The sequence below is a fragment of the Nerophis ophidion genome, linkage group LG21 (assembly GCF_033978795.1).
Source record: "Nerophis ophidion isolate RoL-2023_Sa linkage group LG21, RoL_Noph_v1.0, whole genome shotgun sequence".
Lineage (NCBI taxonomy): Eukaryota > Metazoa > Chordata > Actinopteri > Syngnathiformes > Syngnathidae > Nerophis > Nerophis ophidion.
The window spans coordinates 1,205,942-1,228,506 of record NC_084631.1 but is presented as its reverse complement, the minus strand read 5'-3'; the positions used below and the strand labels follow the sequence as shown (position 1 = coordinate 1,228,506).

At 40.3% G+C, this 22,565-nt stretch overlaps 1 protein-coding gene across 3 annotated transcripts in view; it reads left to right on the top strand.

Moving 5' to 3' along the window:
• Positions 1-18,963, top strand: part of LOC133539562 (claspin-like) — a 28,701-nt gene extending 9,738 nt beyond the window's left edge. For 2 of the 3 annotated variants that reach the window (XM_061881562.1, XM_061881561.1), the window contains exons 2-24: positions 1,982-2,090; positions 2,300-2,913; positions 3,051-3,200; positions 3,279-3,335; positions 4,625-4,697; positions 4,762-4,864; positions 4,962-5,542; positions 5,618-5,806; positions 5,913-6,073; positions 6,144-6,319; positions 6,483-6,535; positions 6,630-6,823; positions 11,786-12,323; positions 12,400-12,433; positions 12,552-12,624; positions 12,719-12,855; positions 13,000-13,161; positions 14,793-14,914; positions 15,005-15,138; positions 15,207-15,333; positions 15,487-15,563; positions 15,704-15,865; positions 18,644-18,963. In XM_061881562.1, coding sequence (XP_061737546.1) covers positions 1,982-2,090; positions 2,300-2,913; positions 3,051-3,200; positions 3,279-3,335; positions 4,625-4,697; positions 4,762-4,864; positions 4,962-5,542; positions 5,618-5,806; positions 5,913-6,073; positions 6,144-6,319; positions 6,483-6,535; positions 6,630-6,823; positions 11,786-12,323; positions 12,400-12,433; positions 12,552-12,624; positions 12,719-12,855; positions 13,000-13,161; positions 14,793-14,914; positions 15,005-15,138; positions 15,207-15,333; positions 15,487-15,563; positions 15,704-15,865; positions 18,644-18,769 — 4,152 coding nt within the window. In that variant the 3' untranslated portion in view covers positions 18,770-18,963. The remainder of the gene's footprint in view (positions 1-1,981; positions 2,091-2,299; positions 2,914-3,050; positions 3,201-3,278; positions 3,336-4,624; positions 4,698-4,761; positions 4,865-4,961; positions 5,543-5,617; positions 5,807-5,912; positions 6,074-6,143; positions 6,320-6,482; positions 6,536-6,629; positions 6,824-11,785; positions 12,324-12,399; positions 12,434-12,551; positions 12,625-12,718; positions 12,856-12,999; positions 13,162-14,792; positions 14,915-15,004; positions 15,139-15,206; positions 15,334-15,486; positions 15,564-15,703; positions 15,866-18,643) is intronic. The other variant, XM_061881563.1, reaches the window with a different exon arrangement.
• Positions 18,964-22,565: the final 3,602 nt, after the last annotated feature.

Here is a 22,565-nt window from a genome sequence, read left to right as displayed (position 1 = left end):
CCTACTGCTTGTGGCCTCTGACTAAGGAAGTCGAGCAGCCAGTTGCAGAGTGCAAGATTGTCAGAGACATTTTAAAACAAGGTATTGGTGCAGTTTTGTGCATGTTACCAAGATGACATATCAAAACAACACTAAATTAAAGTGCACTTTTTGTACGCAACTACAATAGTTTAAAACAAATAAAGTGCACTTTTGTGCATGATGTCACACAAGATATTTTAATAATTGTCAAAAAAAAAGCTGCATAATATGAAATCATGGGAGGTTACTGCGGACGTTATCTCTTCATGTTGTTCACTATTTTTTTCGTACGGTGTTGATGTGGAAATGGTTGCCTCGGCATTTTGTTGGGGTGGCACCGAATAGAGATGTTGCCATGCGGAGTAGCAGGTGACTTTTCAAATGATGCTACATATTAGCAGTGGTGCTACTTTTTGTTGTTGTGCTTGCTACCATGTTTCATCTTTCCATATATATACTGTCCTCTGGACCCCCTGTCAAAAGCTTCTTTTAGCTTATTTGGGGGACCCTTTCACGTACCTACATCTTTAAATGATGACATTTCACCACCACTGTAATTGTTATATGGTATTGTGAATAAACTTGAAACTACTTTTTGTAGCAACGCTTTTGCCCCACACTTGAAAAATGACGGTTGTCTGTTCGACATATTCCCACTATACCATGAATTGATTTACCCCGACCTAAACAAGTTAAAAAACTTATTCAGGTGTTACCGTTTCGTGGTCAATTGTACGGAATATGTACTGTACTGTACTGTGCAATCTAATAATAAAAGTTTCAATCAATCAAAGTATATAACTTCTTTATTTATTTATTTTTATTGTGATTTCTTATGGAGTACATTGGGACGGCGTGGCGAAGTTGGGAGAGTGGCCGTGCCAGCAATCTGAGGGTTACTGGTCCAATCCCCACCTTCTACCATCCTGGTCACGTCCGTTATGTCTTTGTGCAAGACACTTCACCCTTGCTCATGATGGGTCCTGGTTAGCGCCTTGCATGGCAGCTCCCGCCATCAGTGTGTGAATGTGGAAATACTGTCAAAGCGCTGTGGGCTCCTTTTTAAAAAGGGGTAGAAAAGCGCTATACAAGTACAACCATTTACCATTTTGAATTGAGAACAGGAAGTGAACAAATGTTTTAGCAACTGTTATGTAAAATAAGAGGGTAGGATTAAATAAGGTCTGCTTCTTCCTACTCCTTTCTAAACATGTTGAAAAGAGAAACTTGAAATTGTGATGTATCATGTTGTATGCTTGCATGTTTTAAATAAACTCAAACTCAACTCTTAGCACTGCTTTAAGTTGTTCAGTTAGATGCACAAATGACTCCAGTTGACTTGCAATTCTGCTTTTACCCTTAAAATGAATTTAACATTTATTCTTAAATTGTTGTGGTGAAGAAGGAGCTGAGCCGGAAGGCAAAGGTCTCAATTTACTGGTCGATCTACGTTCCCATCCTCACCTATGGTCATGAGCTTTGGATTATGACCGATAAGGATTGGTACAAATGGCCGAAATTAGTATCCTCTGCCGGGTGGCAGGGCTTTTCCTTAAAGATAAGGTAAGAAGCTCTGTTATCCGGGGGGAGCTCAAAGTAAAGCTGCTGAATGGAGCCAGATGAGGGGGTTCTGGCATCTGGTCAGGATGCCACCCGAACGCCTCCCTCGAAAGGTGTTTCGGGTATATCCGACTGGTAGGTGGCCACGGGGAAGACTATCTCTCCCGGCTGGCCTGGGAACACCTCAGGATCCCCCGGGAGGAGCTGGACAAAGTGGCTGGGGAGAGGGAAGTTTGGGTTTCTCTGCTTAGGCTGCTGCCCCCACGACTCGACCTCTGATACGCGGAAGAAGATGGATTGATTTGACATTTATTTTTGCAATGCTTTTACAATAGCACATTGTGTGCATTCAAAGTTGTGACATTTACAGGAAAGTAATCTGTGAATGTTGTTTTACCAGACTGAAGGTCTCGCGGCTGGGACTCGCGCAACCACCGAGAGCGATTCAGACAGCGGAATGGGCTCTCCAGTTGAGCAGATGGTGGCTTACAATCGGGATGAGCATCCAGGTGAAGTTGCAGGACAAACTAGAGTGAAAGAGGCCACCATTTGGCTGTGAAACAAGCGTCGTGACTTGTGATGTCTCCAAGATGATGAGCACATGTGTCATGTTTACACGTTTGGGGAGAGTTGCACTAAAGGCCAAATCCCAACTGTAGTTAAATTTGCACAATTGCATAATACTGACATTTGTTTTTCCTCCAAATTAATCGATCAGATTCTGACGAGGATGAAGACATCACTGCTCGGAGAAAGCCTCGTCGTAATGCCATCAGAGACAGCGAAAGTGAGGAGGAGGAGGCGACTGTGCAAATGGCAGAAGCGCTGGTGTTATCTGCCTCCAGTGGAGAGGAGATGACGACTGGAGAGTCGGACGAGAAACGAGGGAACAGTGTAAAAAAGAGCAAGAGAATAATCCGTGCTCTTTCTGATGGCGAAGACAGTGGATCTGAGCAAGATGATGATGAGGAGGAGGAGGAGGAGCTGGAGCAACGGGACACGGGCAGAGTTGAAAAGAAGAGGTCGAAAAAGAGCAAGAGAACAATCTGTGCTCCTTCTGGCGGTAAAGACGGCGGATCTGAGCAAGTTGACGGGGAAGAAGAGCCACAGGACAAAGGCAGAGGGGAAACGAAAGGGTCGAAAAGGAGCAAGAGAATAATCTGTGCTCCTTCTGATGGCGAAGACAGCGGATCTGCGCAAGAGGAGCAGCAGGACACAGGCAGAGTTGAGAAAAAGAGGGAAAAAAGTAAGAGGCACAGGGAGAAAAAGGAGAAGCGAAGCAAAGCCGTGGAAAAACTGAAGAAGAAAGACAGGTTTTCTGACTTGGATGAGGTAAATGTTTTAAATGGATGAACGTTCTCACTTTAGATGGAACCATGTAGGTTTTGTCACTAATACATCCTCATTGGTTTCCTTCCTATGCTGCTTTAGTTCTATTGGGTAACAATGACAAACCACTTTGTATCCAGGGTACGCCTCTTCCCAACGCTCTGAACGACAGCGGCTGCCTACTGGGCAACACCGATCTGTTTGACACTGGTTTGGACGAGGAGCTAGAAGAAGAAGAGTCATTAGACTCTATTCGAGCAGCAGTCAAACAAAAGATGAAAAAGCACAAGGTACTTACTTTCTACTCCCATTTAAACAGAGTGGTTATATCTAGTTCTGATTGTTTGTTTTTTCAAATGTTGATGCAGGAGCCTTTCCTTCATGAAGAAGAGGTTGAAGATGAAGTCCAAAAGCCCCAACGTGCAGTAAGCAATTTTTAATCATTGTACTGTATTTTCCGGACCATAGGGTGCACCGAATTATAAGGCGCACTGCCGATGAGCGGGTCTATTCAGGTCTTTTTTCATAGAAAAGGCACACTGGATTATAAGGCGCATTAAAGGGGTCATATTATTATTATTATTAATATTATTTCTAAATTGAAAATACTTCATTGTGATCTACATAACATGTAATGGTGGTTCTTAGATCAAAATGTTGCATAGATTTTGTTCTAAAGATCATCTTCAAGCCGGTCTCTGACAGTTGCTTCGGGATGCGCCGTTTTGTGGGCGGTCTTATTTACATGGCTGACCGTCGACAGCGTCTTCTCCACGTCATCTGTGTTGTAGCGTGCAAGGACGGGAGTGTAAAAAGTGTCAAAAAGATGGAGGTAACTGTTTTAATGATATTCAGACATTTCGTACATCGATAACGGAGCGCATCTCCTTTTTTTTTAAAACAACAGTACCGGATATGTGTCCCGGGAAAAAACGTTTGACCAGAACTCTCTAATAAATAAAGTTCCTTGGGTGAATAATGTAAACCCACTACACCGGTATGTTTTAGTGCTTTCATGGCGAGTTTACTGACAGATAAGTAAGAACTTTACACTACTTTATATTAGAAATTGCAACAGCAAAGGATGAAGATAGAGAAAAAGAAGAAGCTTATCGACTACGGTGTTTACACGGACTATAATGGCAGACCTGCGCACTTTTTCAGGACTTATGCAGATCCCAAATACAGATTAGCAGGTACCGGAAGGTAAGGAAAGTTGCTTTTGCATAATACTGCGACACAAAACGCCAGGTAATATGTCTTACTTTATACACACACCATAATAATACTTGTATGTTGAAGCACAGTACAATCCATCAAGTGGTGTGGCTTCATAGCTTACCAAAGTCGTACTAAAACATTTTAGTACAACTTTTTTGTGTAATGTTCTGTATTTTCAATGGAACATATAAAATGTTGGCGTTTACTTGAGTCATATTGCAGTCTGCACGTATTTATTATGTATGACTGCCATCACATTGCAGTCTACATGTATCTCTTATGTGTGACTGCCATTTACTGGTCACACTCATTTCACCATAAACCCAAAAAAAAAATAGCTTCGAAGTCGGTAAGCTCAACCAAAATTATTCCGTACATTAGGCCCACCGTTTTATAAGGTGCTCTGTCGAGTTTTGAGAAAATTAAATCATTTTAGGTAAGCACAATTAGCCAAGAATTATTCTGACTTATTTGATTTTTTTTTTTTTTTTAGGAGAGAAAAGCTGCACGCGCAAGTAAGGAGGCGATGAGGCAGCTCCACAGTGACTCGCAGAGGCTGATCAGAGGTCAGTTTACAGGACAAACGCGCTGTCTTTTGTCATTTTTGACACACATCTCTGCCTAATGTAGAGTCTGAGCTTGGCCTGCCTTACCACGTCCCTGAGCCAAAGACCATCAGTCAGTTCTTTAAGAAGAGAGCCAGGCCAGAGGGACCCGCCATGGCACTGTTGAAGTACAAACCTTTTCAGCATGTCAATGGATTCCACCTCCACTGATATATTTTCATAATTAATTACTGTTATATCTGATATACTACTTTGGTCTTTTAGATCAAGACAATATTCAGCAGTGATGTTGGAGAAACCTTCACCACCACCACCTCCTGCCAACCCCACCAGTGAAGCCCAGCACTTGCCAGCAGAGCCGGACTCTGCTCCTCCTGTACACATCACATCCTCTCACCTTGAGCCCTTCCCTCAGCCAGCCGCAACCTCATCTCCGCAACAGGAGAGCCTGAGCCAGGCCCAAAACGCAGCTGAGACTTTACAAACGGAACAGGAAATGTCTCCAATGCTTTATCTCTCAGAGAGCTTGCAGGAGTCCATCACAACTGATTCTGCGGTGAAACCTACATTTGGAGAAGAGGCTCCCGCTGTTGACGTTTCAGAACAAACTGACAGGCTTTCTCATGCCCGGCAAGAAGAAGTCAGACCTGCGAGTTCGGTTATGCCTCAAGCCGACTCTAATACTGACCTAGTGTCAGCTGAGCCCTCGGAGATGCCGTCCACCAAGCCCAAAAAGGACAAACTAACGAGACTGAAGGAGCTTGGCCTGGACCCGCCACCTGTTGCTAAGTTGTGCGCTAATGCTGGAGATTTTGTACAACTTGAACCCGCACCACTCAACCCAGGTGAGTTATGCCTTCAATAGCTGCGCCTGTTACCATTCTGCTTATATTAATGCCCTTCTCGCTCTCTCCTCTCAGGTGTCGCGGCTCTGAAGGAGCGATACCTTCGACACGTCCAGCCTCCGGCTCGTCCCCAAGGGGAGCGTACGATGCAGCTCAACATTGTCCGTAAAGACACCTTGCCGTCTGGAAAGGAGGAGTTGCACGCCGATTCTGTCACCGTCACTATTAAAGAAGGACAAGAGGAGCCTGCAGTGACCAAACCCGGTATGGATAAGGAGGCTTTGTGTTCATCAGAAACTACCAGTCTCTGGAATTATGTTTTTGGAGAAAAAAAGTAATGACTTTTAGCAATGGTGGCCTGCTTTCATAGGTGAGAAACTGCTGACCCTGAAGCAGCGACTGCTGCTAGCCATGGCCCAGCGGAGACAGGAAGAGCGGGCGCGCAAGGCAGAGCTGAATCGACTTGATAATGAAGACTGTGGAGAGGAGGAGGAAGAGGCAGAAATGACTGATGACTCTGAGGCAGAAGAGGTTAAGAGTTTGTCGTTGCTGCTCCTGCAATGTTTTTTCCTCCCTCATTTATCCTACTGTTTTGTCCCAGGGTGTGGATGACTTGTTGGGAGGAAATGATGAGGGGGAGGAGGAGGAAGGCAGTGTAGTCCAGAGTATCAGGAGTCTTTCTCCTGTGGCTCTTCATGGCCCACCAGTAACTCCAGACCTGATGAACACTGATGGAACACTCATATTGTTTCCAGGCAACTCCTGCTCTCGCACTGGGTGAGGGATTTGGCTTTTCAGGTTGCGGGGTTTAATATATCTCCAAAGTATGGCCACCCCGATTTGTGTAGAACCTTTTTTTTTAATTATTAAACTACACAGTACCTTTTTGCAGTTGATCTATTTGTTCATGTCATGTGTAAACATTCAAATCTCTTTTTAGTGATAGTGGAAGGAGATCTGGTCCTCCTGGACAAGACGGTGCTAGTAAGATGGGTACGTTTTTCCAAACATCTAATGTAGTATAAAGGGTTGTTTTTTTTATAGCAATGTAACTGTTTCACTCAAAGCTTCACGTCTTTGTCTGCAGAAGAAGATGACTCTCTGTCCCTGATGAAGGACATCAGCAACAACAGCAGCTTTGAGCTGGCCGGATCAATGATCACTTCTTACCAACCTGTCAGCTATCAGCGCTCAGGGAGAGGAGTTTCCAACCCCCAACCACTATTTCGCTCCCCTTCTCCCTGCCTCTTCAGGCCCAGCTTCCTTGGCTCTGCTTCCAAGGTGAGAAAGAACGTAAAATACTTGCCAGTGCTTTTCATTTGCCTTGCCGAGACATGGTATGATAACCACAGGCAAATATATCACAGTATGGTAATGTAATTACAGCTCTTAACTGTTATTTTGAAATGTATTGAAAAGTTGAGAAAAATCACTTTTTAAGTTAACCAGTTATTTTTAAGCAATACAAAAAAAACATGATTAAAGTGCAGGATATATATTTAAAATAGATAACAAAAAATGATTTCAAATTTTAAAGCAGTAATAATAAAGGGCAGTTCTTATTGCAGTTTCCTATTGCTAAAACTGCAACTTGAGTGGCATGTTGATATTTTCCTTGTAAAAAAAAACCCCAACAACAAACAATGCAAATAAATGCAATCAGGCTGAAGAAGATCACAACTCAAATAATTCCATTAACACTTCTTAGAGTTTAAAAAAATAAAAGTAGGAAGGAGGATGTTTTAGAGACTTGCTCACAACTTGTCAACGAGTTGTTGATTTGTTAATTTAATGAGTTGATTAATTTGATGCCTTAATTATAATTTTTTTAGTGTTAAGCTACAGCCACATTATTTTGAGACTCGGTTCTTTGTGTCATGTTAGCTAGCTGGTGTTAGCTAGCTTAGCATGCTCAGTAACAAGTTAGTATTTCTGTCACTAATGCCAGATGCAAAGTGAACTTAGTTTACGCGAAGACACCTTTTTATTTTTACCTTTTATTATCGCATTTAGTAGGGATTTACCGGTATTGTAAATATTGCGGTTTCAAAATCGTCACAGTGACTTGACGTATGACTGTATCAAACAAAAACTCGGTCAGTATAGTTTTTTCTGGTGCCATGGCCGGTCTTACAATAAACTAGATTTCCCAAAAACCTCTGCGCATCGGTGTGAGGTGTCTTAAAGGGGAGGAAAAAGAGGAAGCATGCGGGAGAGCGGTGTTCGAAGTAGATTAGAGCATTTGTTTTTTTTCCAGACATTTCCTGAAAATGTCATTAAAATCCATCCAAAGCTGTGAGTTATGTTGCTAACAAACAAACCCTGGCAAAAACATAACATCTTTAGCAGAGGTAATAAAGTATGCGTACTGCCAAGCAAAACACGCCACCTTCCTCTCAAGCCTTTCCAAACCAGCACAGAGCCGGTCACAGCGCACGGCGAGTGGGAGCGCGGACATTGCACACCACGGGGAATACAATATATGAGAAGCACTTGATAAACTATCAGCCGGGAAAGGTATTTGAAGCCATTAATTTGTAAGGTTTTTACTTAATTAAAAGTTAAATAATCATTTTACTTTTCTGAGAAACAGAATTTTCCAAACTGACATAAAAAATGTTTACTGTAGAGTTCACTGCTTCTCAGAAAGTAAAAGTATAAAGACAGACACTAAACTGAACATTATTGTTTTACACCCGTAAACTAGATGTTTATATTGACGTTTTTTTTTAAATATTTGCTTGTAACAATGGATGTTCCCGCACAATTCTTTGTCCATAAAATTAATGTTAGTAATAATGAATATGTTTAGAACATTTGAGCATTATCTTTGTGTTCAATTAGCTGAAGGGAACAAATGTGTACATGAATGAGCATCTCACGAAACGTAATGCTGAAATCGGCAAGAAAGCAAGCGACTGAAGAAAGCAGGGATAATGGAGTCTGATGGGAAACAAACACCTAGATTCAACACCAACACTACTGTGTTCCAAGGAACCACTAAACTAGAATACATAGATTCAGGAGTGCATCCACCTACACTTATAGAGATTATTGAAACAACATTAAAGATTGTTGAACAAGAAAATATGGAACTGAAAAACTTCTGCAACAAAGATCACAAAAAAACAGGATTTGGAACGTTGTATAGATCCAGATACAAATGTTCTCTCCCACATTAGTAATACTTGTTTTTATAATACAGATAAACTATATAACAGCAACATTAAATGTGATAACAAATTGTCCATTATTCATTTTAATAGCAGAAGCTTCCCACAAATTACAGCACATGAAGGACTTTTTAAAACAATTCAATGAACCCTTCAAAGTGATAGCTGTCACAGAAACATGGATTGATGATACAAAAGGAATACATTTTGATCTGGATGGATATGAACTAAACTAAATCGACACAACTACGACTGGGCGATACATCGAGTTTGTAAGATATATCGATATATTTTTAAACAAGATATGATTTAAGAAATTATTGATATAATTTATTTCACGTTTAAAATGACCAAATGCCGCTAATTTGTTTTCCTTCTTGTCACTCCCTTGCAAAACTCCTTGGGCTACTAAACGCCTCGCCTTCTTCCTTCCAAGTTGTGCTTGCACGTACATCCATGATTGGTTGGTTGTTTACCATGATGGGTCATGATTGGTTGAGATTATGGAAACATAAGGGACGGGCCAATCAGAGGCAAGATAAGGCAGGTCATCGAACCAGGAAGGAAAATCACAACAAACAGACATCCCAAATGATGATGAGAGTCATAGAAAAAAAGAGGGAATATTCAAGCGGGTGATTTATATATTTAAAAATCTAGTGGAATATGGCAAAGGGATTGTCTTTAAAAAAAATTTTTGCGATATAGACCCTGTCCAGGAAACCCACGATGTGTCTATTTGGCCACATTTGGCCAAATGTATGCGTCTGGATGAAACATTAATTTCAGTTTACTTTGTAAGCCCAAATCAAAACTGTTCTCGAGTTGCTTAGCTGGGCATATTTTGCTTGACAAATGCTGCCACAAATGTATGTTGAAGTGAGGAAGATCACACCCGCACAATTAAGTCATGTCACTTACTTGGTGCTGACCAGAACCGTACATGTGACAGGCCATTACATTGTCGACGTGATTAAAAAGTGCCTGCCTGCAAATTTATTTTGTATCTTGAGTTTGATACATCTAGTACTATTTGCACATTATTTGGATGGATAGAGAACATTCAAAACCCTTAATTCATCCAGATTCACACAGATAGACAGACAACATTCACACTCACATTCACACGCTAGGGACCATTTAGTGTTGCCAATCAATGTCTTTGGAGGTGGGAGGAAGCCAGAGTACACGGAGGGAACCCACGCATTCACGTGGAGAACATGCAAACTCCACACAGAAAGATCCCGAGCCCGGGATTGAACCCAAGACTGCTCAGGACCTTCGTATTGTGAGGCAGATGCACAAACCCCTCTTTCACCGTGCTGGAAGACCTGGAAGTAAAAATTACGGAATGGATTAAGCAAATACATCAAACAATGAACTACTATAATCCACTTCAAGAAACCTCTTCAGACTTAAAGTTTACAAAGTCCAAAGAAGAAGAATCGTGATAAACATTCTGAATTTATTTCATTGTCCATTCATTTTCTAGATGATCTTATTTATATAACCATATGAAATACAATTTACTTCACTAAATATTTTTTTATTTTTTTTTATGTTATTGCTTATTGAGTATTTTGTGAAATAAAATTGAGAAAAGGAAGTGAACAAAAGGGTTAGCAACTGCTATGTAAAGGAAAAAGTGTAGGATTAAATACGCTGTGTTTCTTCCTACTCCTTTTCGAACATGTTGAATAGAGAAACTGGATATTGTGATGTATCATTGTATGCATGCACGTAATAAACACAAACTCAACTCACTTACAGTAATCGTATTCATCCTAAACAGTCCTTCCACTTCAGATCACATTTTTACCAAGTCTTATTTTTGTTATTTTATTTTTGGAAAAAATACCTCAATAATATTGTACCGTGGCTTTAATACTGTGACAATATTGTACTGTGAGATTTTGATAGTTACATCCGCATTTAGAAATAGTTGGTTGTCCAGTAGAACCTGTCATGTTCAATGTGTTGCCTTCTCTTGCATCATGTCTGCAATAGAATAGAATAGAATAGAATAGAATGAACTTTATTGTCATTATATTTGCATATAACGAGATTAAAGACTCCAACTTAAGGTGTGGTAGTGGGAACAAATATGGGGTGAAATAAATGACATAAGAGTAATAAAGGAAAAACTATCAATTGAAATAAACAGACTACTATCCAATAAAAATAATAAGCAATTCTGTACAATATACAAAACACTATAGAAGTACAAAATACAAATACTGTACAATATACAGAGCTAGACAGGAGTACCGAAGTAATAAATAACAATCAGTGTCGGACGTATTGCACTCGAAGGGTAGCATTGCACAGTAGGGTATTAGGGCATGATATTGTATAGGGGCGAATTATTATTATTTTAAGTTAGAGTTCAACATGGTGACAGCTTTGGGAAAGAAGCTGTCTCTGAGCCTGTTTGTTCTGGCTCTGATGCACCTGTAGCGCCTGCCTGATGGTAGCAAGTCGAACAGGTGGAAGCCAGGGTGTGTGCTGTCCTTGGTAATGTTTTTTGCTCTGTTGAGGCAACGGGAGTTGTGTAAGTCCTTCAGGGAGGGCAGGGGACAGCTAATGATTTTTTGTGCCGACTTTATGACCCTCTGAATCGCCTGTTTGTCTGCTTCAGTGCAGCTGGCGTACCACACTGTTATGCAGTACGTCAGCAGGCTCTCGACAGTCGAGCGATAGGTCACCATCAGCTGCCTCTCCAAATGTTAGGCACGTTGGGCGATCTTCTTCCTCCACCATGGCTGTCTGTATTCCCACACCAGCTATTTTAGTCATTTTAAAGGAGGGAAACGTTCTGTGGATTCCAAACTATCCTCTTTCATCCCAAAGCCTGTTGAGATGTGTGTAAAGGCAGGTGTCCTGTTGCAGCTGCACGCAACCTGAAGGATTAACTTCCACTTAAACAAATACTTCCCCATACTAAGGCCCGCTCAACATCACCCAAATACTGAAACTATTCAGTCTCGTAAATGCACAATTAGAAAAAATGTTTGTAGTCGTGTGTGATGGTCAGTGTTTGTGACATCTTCACTGGTTCTCTGTTCGCCAGAGCTCTGGTAAACTCTCTGAGCCATCGCTGTGCCTCCCGGTTGAGGACTCCCAAGACTTGTACGCACCTCCCTCACCAGGTGTGGACTCCGAGACCATGGGTGCAGTGGCTGCTGGGCCCAGCCTGGTCGGAGATTCCCAAGGTCGCTTCTCACTGGAGGACGACGCCCACTCCCAATTACTCGACGCGGACGGCTTCCTGAATGTTGGCGTTCGGCCTGGTGCGCCAGCCCACTCCCACAAGAGACAGCTGATCTTGGGCAGCCTGGACGAAAATGCCATGGATGCCAACATGGGGGAGCTTTTAGGTCTGTGCTCCGGTGTTTTTAGAACGGCGGAGAGCAGCAATAGTGGCCAAGCGGCACCAAGCCCCGGGGAAACACAAATGGAGGAACTTCTGGGACTGTGCTCAGGAGCATTTCCATCAACACAGAAGCAAGAGAAGTCACAGGTTGGAAAGAGCAAGGAGGAAGAACACGAGGAAGACAACACCATGGATCAACTGCTAGGGCTGTGCTCTGGCAAATTTCCCATCTCAGGTACCCTCCTTGTCTCATTACTTTTGTGCGAATTGAATATTTAACATATGTTTGTTTTTTTCTATGTATTTTTTAGGTTCTCCTCACTCAGGTTCCCCAGCACAAGACAGGTACTATTATATTGTTACGTATGATTGTCTGCATTACTTTCCTTAGGTCTAGTCTAAGTCTCTTATTAAATGCTGGTGTCCCTCTTAAAGAATATACATTATACTTTCTCTCTGATAGGAAAAAGATGCCAGAGGAGGAGGAGGAGGAGGAGGAAGAAGAAGACTGTGAATTCCGGCTTCTGTCAGATGTGGTATGTCAGCATGCTTGTCTCCAGCCCACAGAAGCAAACATTTATGTCTTGGTTTACCTTGAATCAATATAACACATTTCTAATTGTTTTACAGGAAGACGATGATGAAGTCAGTGAAGGCGAGGGAGTAGAAGATGATGATGAAGAAGAAGAAGAGAACAACGAGGTGGAAGAGGAGGAGATTAATGGAGTGTTTGCACCTAGTATTAAGAAAGCGAAAAAGAAGAAAATGTGAGTGGAGAATCTGCATATTGTTGACATTGAAGTTATTTTCATCATGGGCAAAACTATTCTAATATAGCTATTTATTTATACATAAATCGGAATTTACAGTATAGTACATTCTCTGTGCTGACTTGTGTGGTGTTTTTGTAGGCGCTTGACTAACTTTGTGGACTCTGAGGCCGAGCTGTCGGGCAGCGAAGAAGCGAGTGACGACGAAGACGACGACGGAGGGAGCGAGTATGAGGAAGAAGAGCTTCTGGAGGAGCTACCCTCTGATGAAGAGCTGCAGGACCAGGTCAACAAGATCCACATGTGAGTAGAATGCCATAAGCCCCATGCATTGGCTGCTTTCAGTTAGCCCTTTTTGTTAGGTAAGGAGCAACATTTTAGATCCCACGCTGCAGTTGTGAAGTGTATTTTACCATAGGGTTTACTCTCTTTGGTTTATACAAAATAATCATTTCGTCATTTTTCAAATTTATTTGATTTTGATTCATAAGGTTCTAAATCGATTAATCCCAATTAGATTGGAGTCATAGTACACATAAGTATTAAAAATGTCTCAAATCTGTTACAAGATTAAAAATGTACTTCTTTTTTATTTTTTTACCATAGAAACCTTGGACAGTTTAAACTTCCCCTGAAGATTTAAAAGTGCAATTTTGAAAGAACAAGATAATTGCAAGTGAACGTGTTATTACATTGAAATATTCTATTACTACAATTAGTATTAAGGTATTAAATGTGAGCAGGGTTTCCCCTGGATTTGCCAAGATACCTTTGGCGATTGGGGCGTGGTTAGGGGCATGGTCACCATGACATCATCGCTTATTTGCTATATGATTTTCTTTAGAAAAACGTGCCAAAAATACACACAAACATTTAAAAAAAAGAAAAATCTATTAGGATCCATATCAACATATATTTCTATGTAGCTTTGCCATATTTTCAATAGTTGCTGCTTATTTTTTTGTATTTATAGAATTTTTTTAAAGTGTTTATAGACTTTCAATTACTAGTTCATTAAAAATTACAAGCAACACATTTGGCATCTTTTCTGGTATTATTATTTAATGTACTCGTGTTTATAAACTGTTGTTATTATATAATGTACTCGTGTTTATAGATTCTGTACCTTACTTCTGTCCCTCAATGTCCCCGATGAAAGGGGATTGCAGCGAGCATGTCGCACTTGCTTGGCTCTGCTGCTACTTTCGCTCCTTAAAAGTCGCCACTGTCCTCTTAGTGTTAACACATATTGTAGATCGCTATCCATGGTTATGTTTTGGATACATCAAAGTTGTGTCAACATTGCAGACATGCTTGCTACATTTTAGACAGTCCCGTGCATCTTGTTTACATCCAGTTTCGGCAGCGATGTTCCGGTGGTCAGTCTTTTTTGGTGGCCGAATTTTCGGTGCATCACTCGTCAATAGTGCGCACTTAATAGCCAATATATATCCATTCATACTGTAACAATTTGCTGGTGATAATGTTTTTTTGTGTGGTTTGGATTTTGTCAAACAGTGTTGTCTGTCTGGGGAAGCACAGAGACAAAAGTGTTTGCACAAAAAGTAAAACCTATGTCATCACACAATTGGCAATAAAAGTTTAAAATAGCGTGAAACTTGTGACTTCTGGACGCTACAATGCATCATAACACCTTAATTTCTTTTTACGTTAAAACGTATTTTCAGTGTGTGGCGGCCATGAATAAAACAAGGCGGCACGCCACATTCAGTTAAATGAATGAAAAACCCTGTGTGAGCTATCTGTCTGGGACTCTTAATTTGTTAGCGCACTCAGACAAGATTTATCGCACAGCCATTTTATTATTAAGCATGTGCATGTTTTGTCTGCCACATTTAACACTGCAACGTCCTCCTGAAATGATTAATAAGCTATTATTTTGAGGTTATAGTATTGCACATGTTTTTAAACAGGAAGCAGATAATGGATGATGACAAACGACGTCTGAGGCTGTACCAGGAGCGCTACCTGGCGGATGGCGATTTGCACTCTGATGGCCCTGGACGAGCTCGGCATTTCCGCTGGAAAAACATGGGTGCGTTTACAAACAATAGCAATAGCGCATATTTAGTTTTTCCCACATTTATATTACAAAACAAATTATAATTTTAATATTTCTTGGCAGATGACGACTTCTACACAGACCGAACCGGAGCTGAGGGTGAGGAGGATGAGCAGGAGGAGGACGAAGACGTAGATCAGAATGAAATCCGGAGGAGGAAGGAGAGGTTGGAAAGAGAACAATGGCTCCGAGAACAGGTAGGTTTTTCTTTTAAAACTCATATTTTTAGAAAAGTACAATTCTTTATTTACGTACGTTTATTCAGTCCCAACAGAAAGCCAAAAAAGGTGCCGCTCTGGACTTGGATGAGGATGACGAGAAGATTGGAGAGGAAGATAGTCGTTTCATGAGGTTGGCCAAGAAGCTGACTGCCAAGACGCTGCAGAAGAAAGGTTGGTTTGATACTGAGTCTCATCAGAACGCCACTTGCGTCACAATCTTTTTAATGAACTTAACAGAAACAGCCATAGAGCTCAGTGTTAAGATCACATACAAAGATACAAATACAGAATTTGAAAATGACTAATTGCTCATTTACAAACCAGAGCTTCCTGTGGCAGCACCACCAACACAAAAGATATCATCCCTCAATCCCTTTCTCAGACCCTCGCAGCCGTCACAGGTAAGCCATTGTGTATAAAAACTTTATTAGAGTCACTTAGTAGCTTATTAGCACTCTCCTATTATTATTGTCATATCTATTATTATTATTATTATCAATGTATATTGTTTGTGACTGTGTGTCCTATTACATCCCTGCAGGTGAAGAGAGGTTCCCTTTTGAGTCAGCCTCCGTCTGTCCTGCAGAAGTTAGCCTCCATTTCCGAGGGAAATCCACTGGCACCCCGAAACAGTCGCGGATTTCTCTTCCAGACGTTGTCGCCGGAGAAGGACGGCTCCACTTCAGACGTTCCTCAGAATCATGTGAGTAGAAGAATCAGCACTACACATAGAAATAACGTCTTATTGTTTGACACCAAGGAAGAAGATAGGCCAAGTGTACATCTTTACCATAGAGTCAGTCGGTTAGAGCAGTGGTCCCCAACCAGTCCTGGGACCTGCATATTTAATTTATGTATATTGATGCAGTTTTGCAGTTTTTTTTTCGTTTCACCAAATGAGCGTTTATCTCTTGTAACTTTAAGAACTGTGCATTTGTAATAAGAAACTGTTAAAATAATTCCCACATCTATTAAATGAATGGAAATGTTTGCAAAACTGGAACAAAAGTGCCCTAAAATAAAGGAGCTGGTCTCATCTCTCGATAAGGTGGCTCACGGCGGTCAGCCAAATTTGAGAACTGTGTGCATTACTTTATTTACAGTAAAGTATATTATTGACGTTTACTCATCGATTATTTCCCCCACCTCCGGTGTTTGTGGTGCCAATACTATCCAATCTATTAAGGAAGACCGTGGGTTCAATGGTATCAAAGGCTGCAGTGAGATCTAAAAGGATGAGGATATATTATATTTGCTTTTTGTGATCTTCACAAGCGCTAAAGATGGAAAAGATTGAAGGTAATGAGGGTTCTTTGCAGCACACTTACCCTTTGTGGCGTGTTGAGTGCAACACCTGGCTACTCCCAGCTCAAGCTTATGCTTCCAGTATGCTCTCAAAATGCTGAGTGGAACTGCACAAGAAGAGATGTTTTTGGTGTGTAAGGCAGAGAGGTACACAAGGCTAAATGTGCTCGTTGGCGCAGACAACAATATGTAAGTCATAGAGAAGTAACAATAGATAGTAGTTGACAAAGTATTGATAAAAAGCTTCTTAACATGGTGATTAAACCATTTAATTGCCTCCAAAGGGGTTTTCATAAGTACCATTTGCAGAATTAGTGGCCTATTTGCAAAATTATACAAACCCCAAATTCTGTGAAGTTGGCACATTGTGTAAATTGTAAATAAAAACAATACTATAATTTGCAAATCCTTTGTAACTTATATTCAATTGAATAGACTGCAAAGACAAGATATTTAACATTCAAACCGGTAAACATTATTGTTTGCAAATATTAGCTCATTTGGAGTTTGATACCTGCAACATGTTTCAAAAAAGCTGACATAAGTGGCAAAAAAGACTGAGAAAGTTGAGGAATGCTCATCAAACACTTATTTGGAACATCCCACAGGTGAACAGGTTAATTGGGAAGAGGTGGGTGCCATGATTGGGTGTAAAAGCAGCTTCCATGAAATGTTCAGTCATTCACAAACCAGGATGGGGCGAGGGTCACCACTTTTGTCAACAAATGCGTGAGCAAATCGTCCAAAAGTTCAAGAATAACCTTTCTCAACGAGCTATTGCAAGGAATTTAGGGATTTCACCATCGGCATTCTGTAATATTGTCAAAAGTTTCAGAGAATCTGGAGAAATCACTGCGTGTAAGCGGCAAGGCTGAAAACCATCATTGAATGTCCGTGAACTGAGTTTTTATGTTCTCTTTGTGACTGCTTGGCTTCCCTATGGGTACTCCGGCTTCCTCCCACCTCCAAAGACATGCACCTGTGTATAGGTTGGTTGGCAACACTAAATTGGCCCTTGTGTGAATGTGAGTGTGAATGTTGTCTGTCTATCTGTTGGCCCTGTGATGAGATGGCGACTTGTCCAGGGTGTACCCCGCCTTCCGCCCAATTATAGTTGAGATAGACTCCAGCGCACCCCGAAGGGAATAAGCAGTAGAAAATGAATGAATGGATGGAATGTCCGTGACCTATGATTCCTTAGGCGGTACTGCATCAAAAAGTGACATCAGTGTGTAAAGGATATCACCACATGGACTCAGGAACACTTCAGAAAACCATTGTCAGTAACTACAGTTTGTCACTACATCTGTAAGTGCAAGTTAAAACTACAATGCAAAGCAAAAACCAATTATCGACAACACCCAGAAATGCCGCCGGCTTGGCTGGGCCCAAGCTCTTTTAAGATGGACTGATGCAATGTGAAAAAAATGATCTGTGCTCTGACGAGTCCACATTCAAATTGTTACTTTGTGAATATGGAAAAATCACTGCACGTAAGCGGTAATGCCCGTGACCTTCGATACTTCAGGTTAGGGCTGTGCGATGTGGCCTTTTTTTAATATCTCAATGTTTTTAGGCCATATCGCGATACACAATATGTATCTCCATATTTGGCCTTAGCCTTGAATGAACAATTGATGCATATAATCACTGGTCTCATTTCCCATCAAAAATTGGTCTCATCTCCCAAATGTTTACGGAGTGTTGTTGAAAGGGAAGGCCATGTAAGACAGTGGTAAAAATGCCCACGTTACAACTTTTTTGCAAAGTGTTGCTGCCATTAAATTTGAAGTTATTGATTATTTGCAAAAAAATAAAGTTTCTCAGTTTGAACATTAAATTTCTTGTCTTTGCAGTCTATTCAATTGAATAAAAGTTGAAAAGGATTTGCAAATCATTGTATTCTGTTTGTATTTACACAATGGGCCAACTTCACTGGTTTTGGGGTTGTAAATATTTCAAAGTGCCATCCCATCCCTTCATTTTTGAGGATGGGACCTTTGGAAATAGTTTGAACGCTCATAATCTGAAATGTATTGTCTTGTTCCAGAGCTTATTATTAGTCAGATGCCTGTGTTTTGCCAGTAGATGGGGCCAAAGCCCACATACTCCGTGTATGCAGCTTCATGGATTTGTCACAGTTCAGACAATGAAGAATGTTATTTTTGATCCACAGACGATGAAGAAGAGAAGGAACACGGCTGCGATGAACCCAGCAGCGAAGAGGGTTTGCAGACTGGACACGTCTGTTGCACATACAAAAGGCCCCCAGAGAAGTATTTTTAACTTTTTGGACCACTGACAGGCACAACTCAGGCCAGTTATTCCTTCTCGGTATTAATTGTTTTTATTTTTTTTTTATAGAAGGCTTTTCCATTGATAAAATGTTATTATGTAAATAGGAATGATTTTTGGTTTTGGTTTTTAAAGAAAAATTGTCGGGTTTTTGTATAATGTATTTGTTTTACATGTAAATAAAAGTCTATTTTAAGAAACCACTGTAGGTTATTTCTGTTTTTAATAGTCAAGACTTGAAAGTGTTAATTTCAATAAATCTGAATTATGTAGAATATGTTTTTACTTTAAACAGCTTAATCGTGGAGATTCCTACTGGGTTGTCAAAATACAATTTAACCTTTTGGACTTTTTGCTTCAGGTGCGCCACTTGATGCCTGCATAATATCGTAATGCTCTTTAAACTTTCAAACTCTTAAAACCTTTTAATTGCCTTGTTTGGAACGCTATAAAGTGGTTAATAATAGCCCCAGTATTTCTAACGGGCCTTTTCATCTCTCCATCTCATTAGTTGCCATGGCAATTAGAGAGTCGGGTGTCCTGGGGTTAAAACCAAGCAGGAGGCCCCCCATTAGACATCATTAGGGTCTGCGATGCTGAAGGGAACACACTTTTTATTGTCATTGTTTTGTATTCATGTTACTAATTGTGGTAGTTTCCAGTGTTTCCAAATGAATAGTGTAAACTATATATCCAATGTTGCAAGAAGAAAAAATGTAAGGATGTTTTTAACATTTGTGTTCGTAAGACACGATGCTAGAAGTTAAATATTCATCTGTATACAAAATTGAGGCTGATCCTTTTTTTACTTTGATCTTAAATACCCTTATTATCCAAATACTATGTACATATTATATAGTTATATCATTTTGATCAGTGATTTAAGAATATATATATTTTTTTAAATTTTTAAATAATTTAAAAAATATATATATTTAAAAACATTTTTTTTTAACCCTTTTGCCCACCACTGACATGATTATATGGCCTGGAAATAATATGCATCAGTAAAGTGCTCTTTTCTTACTAAATGTATCTGTTCTTTCCATTTTGGCAGAAAATTAGTACATATAGGGCGGGGTGTCCAAAGTGTTTTTACTGTCCACAGCACATTTAAAAAAATATTAATATATATATATATATATATATATATATATATATATATATATATATATATATATATATATATATATATATATATATATATATATATATAAAGCCCACCATCACTCGACCCTCCCTGGACCAGACTTCGGCCAACCCTGGTATAGAGGTATCATTATTTAGCAGACTTTGACCACACCGGATATAGAGGTATCATTATTTATCAGACTTTGGCCACCCCTGATACAAACCCCATTTCTATATGAGTTGGGAAATTGCGTTAGATATAAATATAAACAGAATACAATGATTTGCAAGTAATTTTCAACCCATATTCAGTTGAATATGCTACAAAGACAACATACTTGATGTTCAACCTGATAAATATTTTTTGTTGTTGCAAATAATCATTAACTTTAGAATTTGATGCCAGCAACACGTTACAAAGAAGTTGGGAAAGGTGGCAATAAATACTGATAAAGTTCAGGAATGCTCATCAAACACTTATATGGAACATCCCACAGGTGTGCAGGCTAATTGGGAACAGGTGGGTGCCATGATTGGGTATAAAAGCAGCTTCCATGAAATGCTAGGTAATTTACAAACAAGGATGGGGTGAGGGTCACCACTTTGTAAGCAAATTGTCGAACAGTTTTAGAACAACATTTCTCAACCAGCTATTGCAAGGAATTTAGGGATTTTACCATCTACGGTCTGTAAAATCATCAAAAAGTTCAGAGAATCTGGAGAAATCACTGCATGTACGCAAAGATATTACGGAATTTTGATCCCTCAGGCGGTACTGCATCAAAAACCGACATCAGTGTGTAAAGGATATCACCACATGGGCTCAGGAACACTTCATAAAACCACTGTCAGTAACTGTAGTTGGTCGCTACATCTGTAAGTGCAAGTTAAAACTATTATGCAAAGCCAAACCCATTTATCAACAATATCCTGAAATGCCGCCGGCTTGGCTGGGCCCGAGCTCACCTAAGATGGACTGATGCAAAGTGGAAAAGTGTTCTGTGGTCTGACAAGTCCACATTTCAATTTATATTTGGAAACAGAGGACGTGGTGTCCTCCAGAACAAAGAGGAAAATAACCATTTGGATTGTTATAAGCAAAGTGTAAAAGCCAGCATGTGTGATGGTATGGGGGTGTATTAGTGCCCAAGGCATGGGTAACTTACACATCTGTGAAGGCACCATTAATGCTGAAAGGTCCATACAGGTTTTGGGGCGGCTTAGCTCGGTTGGTAGAGTGGCCGTGCCAGCAACTTGAGGGTTGCAGGTTCGATTCCCGCTTGTGCCATCCTAGTCACTGTCGTGTCCTTGGGCAAGACGCTTTACCCACCTGCTCCCAGTGCCACCCACACTGGTTTAAAAAATGTAAATTAGATATTGGGTGTCACTATGTAAAGCGCTTTGAGTCACTTGAGAAAAGCGCTATATAAATATAATTCACAATTCACATATGTTGTCATCCAAGCAACGTTATGATGGACGCCCCTGCTTATTTCACCAATACAATTGTTACAAAAGCGTGGCTTCGTAAAAAAAGAGTGCGGGTACTTTCCTGGCCCGCCTGCAGTCCAGACCTGTCTACCATGGAAAATGTGTGGCGTATTATGAAGCGTAAAATACAACTGTGGAGACCCCGGACTGTTGAAGAACTGAAGCTCTACATAAAACAAGAATGGGAAAGAATTCCACTTTCAAAGCTTCAACAATTAGTTTCCTCAGTTCCCAAACGTTTGAGTGTTAAAAGAAAAGGTGATGTAACACAGTGGTGAACATGCCCTTTCCCAACTACTTTGGCACGTGTTGCAGCCATGAAATTCTAAGTTAATTATTTTTTCCAAAAATGAATAAAGTTTATGAGTTTGAACATCAAATATGTTGTCTTTGTTGTGCATTCAACTGAATATGGCTTGAAAAGGATTTGCAAATCATTGTATTCTGTTTATATTTACATCTAACACAATTTCCCAACTCATATGGAAACAGGGTTTGTAGAGTAATCATTATTTAGCACATTTGGCCACTCCTAGTATAGAGGTATCTTATTTAGCACACTTTAGCCACCCCTGATATAGAGGTATCATTATTCAGCAATATTTGGCCACCTGTGTTATAGATGTATTTTTTTTAGCAGACTTTGGCCACAGCTGATATAGAGATATATCATTATTTAGCAGACTTTGGCCACTCTTAATATAGAGGTATCACTATTTAGCACACTTTGGCCACCCCTGATATAGAGGTATCATTATTTAGCAGTATTTGGCTAACCCTGGTATAGCTGTATCATTATCTAGCACAGTTTGGCCACTCCTAGTATAGAGGTATCATTATTTAGCACAGTTTGGCTACACCTGGTATAGAGGTATCATTATTTAGCACAGTTTGGCTACACCTGGTACAGAGGTATCATTATTTAGCACACCGTAGCCACTTCCGGTATAGAAGTACCATTATTTAGCACACTTTGGCAACCCCTGATATAGAGGTATCATTATTTAGCAATATTTGGCCGCCCCTTCTATAGATGTATCATTATTTAGCACACTTTGACCACACCGTATATAGAGGTATCATTATTCAGGGCACTTTGGCCACTCCTCGTATAGAGGTATCATTATTTAGCCAAATTTGGCCCCCCATGGTCTCGAGGTATCATTATTTAGCAGACTTTG